The 7510-nt window shown below is 50.4% G+C and overlaps 1 protein-coding gene across 2 annotated transcripts; it reads right to left on the bottom strand.

The window, feature by feature from the left end:
• Positions 1-244: 244 nt before the first annotated feature.
• Positions 245-5784, bottom strand: TMEM250 (transmembrane protein 250). Of its 2 annotated transcripts, XM_075519542.1 has the most exons (3): positions 5644-5784; positions 3994-4173; positions 245-1852 (listed from the first exon to the last, which is right to left on the bottom strand). In XM_075519542.1, the coding sequence occupies exon 3, from the start codon at positions 1717-1719 to the stop codon at positions 1300-1302; it is 420 nt and encodes a 139-aa protein (XP_075375657.1). In that variant the 5' UTR covers positions 1720-1852; positions 3994-4173; positions 5644-5784; the 3' UTR covers positions 245-1299. The 2 variants fall into 2 exon arrangements, with proteins under 2 accessions (XP_075375657.1, XP_075375658.1); XM_075519543.1 differs by lacking the exons at positions 3994-4173; positions 5644-5784 and adding an exon at positions 3845-3978.
• Between the last annotated feature and the right edge of the window lie 1726 nt (positions 5785-7510).

Here is a 7510-nt window from a genome sequence, read left to right as displayed (position 1 = left end):
TTTCCAGTCTTGCTTATTCCGTTATGATCGACACCAATGATTTCAGGGGAGGAAAAAAAAGGGTCTCCATTTTTACCAACTTGTTTTTAAACAGTTCTTTAAAGAACACAAGGAAAAGAGCAATATTCCATTATAGGGAAAAACAAACAAAACCAGAATAAAAATAAACTTTAAGCCAGCTTCTGGACTCGATAAATAAAGTTACTTGACTGACTGCAGAGGAACAGTCTGAGATCTTAGATCAAGACCCGTGAAACTGCGCTCAATGCTTAACTCCCTTCTTGAGCTGTTAGCAAAGCTCTCCAGTGACCCCACTCTCACTGCTGCAGAGGTAGGAGAGAGAACATTTTCTGTAATCGCAGAGAACAATTATTGCCATTTCAGATTGTACTCTGCTTTCAATCTCTCCTAGGTGAGACAGTCTCATCTCACCATACTCCGTAAGACAGAAGTACCTCTGTGAAAACTGGAACTAATCAATTCAGGGAAACGTAGAACCAAATGCCAAGATCTAAACGCTAAGGACCATTGCAGTGGGTTCCCCCTAATCACTGCAAAATGCTAACGCATTTGCCCTGACTGGGAATCTCAAGAGCACATGATACCAAACTGCTCCCATCACTCCAGCGGATTTGTCCTATTAGGGTAAGAGTCGATTACTGAGCACTAACTGCCTGAAAAGGACAAAGCCATTCAAAGCTATATAATTACGTTAAAGTGAACAGAACAGTATAGTGGGTTAAAAGCATGTCTTGCACAAATCTACAAACAAAACAGAAAAAAAACCCCAAACCCCTACACTCGGTTGAATTTGGCCCCATATTCTTAGCAGGGAATATGCAAAATGCAAACTACATAAAGAAAGGATAACACTGGTCAGGTAGGACACATATTACATGCCTGAGACATTAAAGAACATTTTTAGAAAAAGGGTGAAGAGCGTGGGGTGCAAAGTTATCTGGCTTCTGTCCTCCAGATAAATCACTGCCTAAAATCACTGCCTAAATCACAGATAAACAGCAGCAAAGTAGGCTCCTATGGACTGGAAGAAATGTATATTAAAATTTATATTAACTTGCACCGTGCAAAGAAAAAACACCCAATCAAGTGTTGCACTTTGATAATCAAAATGGCACCTCAACCCTCAAAAAGATACAAATCCCAGAGACAAGTACGTTAATTTACCAGTAAAAAGTAGCACTGATAAATAAATTAATTTATATAAAAAAAGAAAAGAAAATATTGACACATTTTGGGGTAGAAGAAAAGTCACCTTCTCAGCCCACATGCGCGTTTTATTTACATATCCACAAATACCATGAAACACCATCCCAGCCCCCCCACTAGCAGCATGGTCACATGAATTCCATAGATGAGCAGTTCATTCATGAGGCTGAAGTCTACCCGCCTTCGCCCCAGTAAGAGGAGGATGATGGAGAGTTTGTACTGGAAACGCAGGAAGATCCGGATGCCAAGGTACTGAAGGCAAAACAAGACAGAGAGTGCCACCCAGAGGATGGAGGTAAACAGGCTGCAGCTGAAGTACAGCAGGAAACGGATGAATCCATACATCCATCGGGATTTGAGATAGATGTCGAAATTGTTGTACTTGGTGCGCACCAAGTGAGTGGTCCTTACCGGGCCACAGGCCGAATGCAGGCAGGTCGTGTGGGGGCCGTGGAACGAACGGACCCGGCGGGGAATGGGGATTACAGGCATCAGGCACCCCACCGGTCACAGAGTTCCAGGGCAGGATTTACAGGGCACATATCAAATATCATCCATTAACATGGAAGAGATCCAACAGCCTGGGAATGCTAACTCTTTGCTGAATCTCCAGGAAGGAAGAGACCTGCAGGAAGGCAGAGAAGGAAAACACATTTGAGTAGCCCCAGCAGGAGGAGAGGCAGCGCGGCAGATACTCTCCGGCTTGGCAGTTACTTACAACTGCTTTGCAAAACTCAACTTCTTCACTTAAAAGAACTTTGCTTTGCTTACTGTTTACCAGGTGGACATAGAGAAATACAATTCTGTTTCCATCATCACCAAGTCAGATTCCAAACAGCTCCCTAGTAGCATGCAATATCAGCGCTAGTCATAACCTTTTGTAAGCTTTACAGTGTTAATGCAGGAAAGATGAGAACTTTGCTCTGGAATTATCCTGGCTAATTCACAGGTCCTTCTTAATCAAACAGCTGTCCTGCAACAGTCCACCCATGCGAGCAGTAATATTAATGTATGTGTTTGCATTGGATCATATTTCTTTTAAAGAAAAAAAAAAGAAGTTCTTCAAGTACTTTTGCAAGTGAATTCTACAGCCCAGACACAGTGGTGATTCTAGATTTCAGCTCATTTCAAAACTTGGCAAAGCTTCACCAAATAAACAAACTGAAAATAATGGAAGCTCTTGCAAGAACAATGAGGCAATCATGTTTTTCACACTCTACAGGATGTACCTCCCCTTGCTCAGACGAGCCTTGCGGTCTCACTGTCATTGCATCCAATGGCAAGGCAGCCTTTCAAAGACATCGACTAGTTTATTTCTCCCTTTGGGACCCGCAGAGATAAGTGAAACATCTTGATCTTCTGGAGTGTTTAGGATTTATAATCTCAACATCCTTCCACACACCCATTGTTGTTCTGTGAGTGATGAGCAGTGGCCTGTTAGCTGCTCTCTGCTTCACCCCAGGCTTATGATGCGCCAAATTCCGGGAATTATGAAATGACAATGCACTCATCAGATAATGCTAGAAAACAGCAGGGACTTCCCCCGCCTCCTCGCACACCCCGGCGTTCAGACCCAGGCATTCAGATCCGGGCAGATCTTTCCTTTGTTGAACAAGAGATCCTGTTACTCTTAAAATTAAAACTAAAGTAATTTAAAAGTTACTTCAAGGATTTTTTTACTTTGTTACTAACAAGACTAATCACAGAGTAAATTATAAGGCTGCAGAAAATTGTACTTTGATATCAAAAACCTTCTCTGATACAATGTGCATCACTGGGTAAGGCTCTTCACTGCTTCCTGCCTCAAATTACATGTCAATGGAAATAGCAGTTCTGATCTCTTCTGCTCGGCCCCGGGTTCTAATTCCTTTTCGCCATTACAGAAATTTGCAGGCAATCTGTTGGCTCTACGTGAGTCAGGAACTAATAAAAAGGAGCATGGGTTAACTTATGATTAAGGAATTTAAGAAACTGAGGTCTGTTCTCAGTTATCAAAGACACTCTCGTAATTTTAGGTGCCTCCTTGCCATAATTTCCTGTTTGAAGAAAGGAAATACTAAGCAGCTCAGAAGTGTGTTACAAGAATGTATTTTGCAAGACACATAAATTGGTCAGGCATTAAACCAACACTACTTAAAAACAACATCGGTTTGTGCCTGGAGCATGCAACCGGACATGCTTCCCACATGCTGTGTATATACTGCTCAGTGTTTGTTTTCAGAGGTATTTTTGGAGGACTAAGTTAGCAAGACAGGGTAAAATTCACATCCTCTGGATTCAGAGCATTCCATATCTGATGACGCAGTCTCTCCTTACAACCTCTTTCACCAGGACACAAAAGGCAGCTTATCATTTTCCAGCAAACTCTTACATAGCTTCTTAATCCGAGTCCCTGAGCAGCCACAGGGAAACCGGCGTGCACACTATTAGAGCGCTCGGCAAGACCACGCCTGAGTGACGGAGCACAAACCCCGCTCGCATAAGCTGTAGTTTGCGGGGGCAAACTGAACACACTGGCTTCATGTCTGAGCCCTGTTTGAGGAGTTTTGATTCGGACAAAACCTTCAATAGATGAATCCAAGAGAACCGCTCAAACGGCTCAGCTGCAGAGACTTACTCTTTGTGAACAGCAGCAGCTTGGGCCCACCACGTAAATAAATAGCCTTTGGTAGGTTCATGCTCTTTAGATAAACTCAAATATCAACACTGGAACAGCCACGAGCAGAGGGACACTGTGAGAATAGAATTAACTTTCTGAAATATTACATTTTTAACGGTGCTGCCATCCACTCAGCAGAAGGTCGGTAATCCGCTGCCGTTTCTGGATGCCACTTAATTCTTGTAACAAAAAAGTGAAGTTTTCCTGTGACACCTGGCTTTCTAGGAAGAGTGAAAGAAACTGCTAAGGTGCTTCATAGACTCACAACATTCTACATATGAGTTGATCTAGAAGATAAAACGAGAGAGTAAGTTTAAATTTGCTCATTTTGTGTGTTAAAAAGTTCAGAATTACAAGGCCCCTCCCCAAGCATGAATTTTTAATCCCATGAAGATTCTAAAAAGAATCACACGCTCAATAACATATATATTACAGCTTACCGATACATGCTGGAAAGAATCAGCTAGCTTGTATGCAATGCCATACACACAGACAGGAAAGAGAAAATCACAGATAAAGAACTCGTCAGTCACCTTCTGCTATCACAGAACCATCACCGTTCACCCAGGGCATACGAAACACGCTGCAGAGAGCACGCACAGCCAACGTTTTCCAAACAGAATACAGAAGAGCAGGCCCCCAAGCCTGTATGTTGGCACAGGATGCCTAGAAACAGATTTGGACAGCCATGCCTCAAGATTATTTTTTGGGGCCTTTCTGTTTTAAAGCACATGGCTGTGAGGCTGGAAAGCTGAGTCGGTCTCTTCCGGGTATCACCCTACAGCTTGAAGGATTTCAACTCTAAGGCCCAGGCAACTCACTGTCAGCCATGCTGCCGTGACCCCAAGCATCACATTAATGACGGCCTCATCAGGAAGTTAAAAATCGGGATAACCATTCACTTTGGTGAGTTTTCACTCCCTCTCCTTTAAAAATGGAGCGTACGATGAGAAAGCTACCGAAATGCAGTGCTACTTCTCTTCATCTATCACACGCTCCGGGCAAGGTCTGCTGTTGCTCAGGGTACTCGTAATTCGTGGAAGAGGAGGGATGACAGAAAGACCGCAACGTTCACAGATGACAGGGCCATCAGTCAGGACCAGCGGGACCAAAGTGTTCCAGGAGGAGCCAAACGAGGTTAGGGACAATGACAAATAAAGGTTAGTGCTGATACAAGAACGCAGGGAGCACCGGAAGGAGGGGAAATTCAAACTCCTCCTACATCCTACCAGATCCTAAACCAAACCGCATCGACCGGGGAAAGGGACTGAAGGCAGGAGGCTCTGGCAGCCCTTCCCCGTGGCCCGGGAGGTCCCAAGTCCAGCCCAGACAACGCGGAGCCCCGCCGACCGGGCGGGCAGCGACAGCCCCGCGCGGCCACCGGGGCACGGCTGCGACTCGCCTCAGGGCAGCCAGAGGCTCGCCTCAGGGCAACCAGCGACTCGCCTCAGGGCAGCCAGAGCCCCGCCGGGCGCCAGGGCCCCCGGGCCCGGCCCGCACCCGCAGGCCGCGCTGCCACGCGAGCCCCAGACCGGCAGGCGCGGGGCCGCGGCCCACGGTCCCCCGCGGACGGTGACCGACCGCTGTGGCACCCACCGGGCCCAGCGCACCCGCCGCCCCTCGCTGCGGGCCCCAGCACGGAAGGGGCCTGGGGCGGAGGCGCCCGCCGCTGCAGGGCGGGGGCGAGGCCCGGGCCGCCGCCGCCGCCTCCCTCCCCCGGCCCCAGCCCCGGCGCCGAGGCGTCACCCCGCACTCACCGTCCTGCCCATGGCTCCCCGCCGGGCGGCGGCCGCCGAGGCCAGGCGCCCCGGGCCCGGGCTGATGGAAGGCCCGGGCCTACGGGCGAGCGCCGCAATGCGCATGTGCAGGGGGCAGCGGCGCTCCGGTTCCGGCCGGTGACGGCGACGGCGGCGGCGGCGGTCAGGGAGCGGCCGGGGAGGCGCGCGGCGATGGCGTCATCGCGCCGCGCCGCCCCCGCCGGCCGGAAGCGGGAGGGCGCCGCGTTGCCCGGGCAACGCGGAGACGGCGGGGGGCGAGGAGAGCGGCCTGCGGCCGGGGCTGCCGGCTGTGCGGCCACCCCGGCGGGCCCAGCTCTGCCGGGGGTGCCGGGGGGTCCCGCCTCCGGCGGGTGGGGCCCGGCAGGGCTGGCAGAGAAGCCGAGGGAGCCTGGAAGGTCGTTTCCACCGTAAACCGGGCCGGCGGCAAACACCGCGGAGGGGATCGTGGGTCCGGCTCGGCTCGTCACCACACGCAGGGGTTTCAGCTGCCCGCACCGCGTGGTCCTGAGGGTGCTGGAAGATGCCCAGTAAAAGAATCACCTGCAGAGCGTACACCGTTGCCTGAAGCAAGAGCCCGGCAAAGATTTCTCCAAGTCGCGCGTGGGCTGGGCCTTTCGTGACCCTGAGCGCGGTTTCGTGGCCAGGCCGATACGGCCTGTGGCCCAAGGGTTGCATCCAGGCTTGCCGAGCGGCTGGGGCAGCGCGGGCAGCTACGCGTTAGGAGTCCACGTCCCGGGAGAGCCCGCGGCACTCCTGCCTGCGCTCCCGGGAGGGACCGCGCTTCACCCCGCTGAAGGAGCTCAAGCACTTTTAGAAAAGCAAATATAGGAGATCCAAACTTCTGGAGAGGCCAGAAAGATCCAAAAAGTTTTTCAAAAACAAACAGGTGGAGGAAAATTCAAAAGCAATATGTAAAAATAAGGAAAAGAAACTTCCTCCCTGCTGTTTTCTCTCAGCTTTAATTAAGAATTACTTTCCGTAATGGAAAGAATACAGAACTTCGTCATTGCCTCCCTGCCCTGCTTGCTGTCTAGGCACTACCACGGTGGAAAAACATTAAATAATAACAACTCAAGCCATCTGCCAAGACCAGGACCTGCCGCACTGCACAGGCGGCTGAGGCACCAGGCCAAACACCTCCCCGCGTCCCAGCTGCCTCGCTGATGAACGCTCTGTTCCGGTCCCTCCCCGCTCGCCTGCGGTAGCGCCTGCCCCGCGGAGCAGTTTTATTCTGCAAATACAAAGAGGGGCCTGAGGTGCAGGACGTACATCACGGGGAATTACAGCTGAGGTAATAAGCGGTGGTGTGCTCCTAGCAAATTGCCAGTTCTGTGTCTCCCACATACCTTCTGGTGGGAGCGAGAAGGGGAGGTGCGAAGCTGATACATTTTCCCAATAGCATGAAATTGGGAACATCTGGTCAGTGACTGAGATAAGCAGGAGAGCCACCTTCCATTTATTTCCCTCCACCATTGCCTGGGACTGGAGCCACAGCCCAGAGCTGGGAATTTCAGCCCAAGCAACAAAATTATGAAGGTACTTTGGTTTTCCAGCTGTGCCTCAGAGAATTACAGGGATGCTGCTGAATGCAAGTGCTGCAAAGGGGGGCTCCTGGCATCCTGCAGGAACCCCTCAGGGTGGGAAGGGAGGGCTGGAGGTCTTTCCTAGCCTCCAGAAAAACCCAGGCAGCTCCACTGAGCGACCCCACAACCTGAACATGTGTGTGCAAGGGTGCGACGCAGCAGCGTCAGTGCCGAGACTCACCCTTTTAATTTCCTAGGTCAGGATGACAAAAAAGCAAGACGGCACTATTCCGTTTTCTGCCTGAACTGTTTTGACCCCTTTG

The sequence above is a fragment of the Mycteria americana genome, chromosome 17, assembly GCF_035582795.1.
Source record: "Mycteria americana isolate JAX WOST 10 ecotype Jacksonville Zoo and Gardens chromosome 17, USCA_MyAme_1.0, whole genome shotgun sequence".
Lineage (NCBI taxonomy): Eukaryota > Metazoa > Chordata > Aves > Ciconiiformes > Ciconiidae > Mycteria > Mycteria americana.
The sequence above is the reverse complement of the archived record's forward strand: the minus strand, read 5'-3'. Positions and strand labels throughout refer to the sequence as shown.

Excerpts from the sequence above, each read along its gene's own strand:
- TMEM250 (XM_075519542.1), bottom strand. The coding sequence starts at position 1,719 with ATGCCTGTAATCCCCATTCCCCGCCGGGTCCGTTCGTTCCACGGCCCC.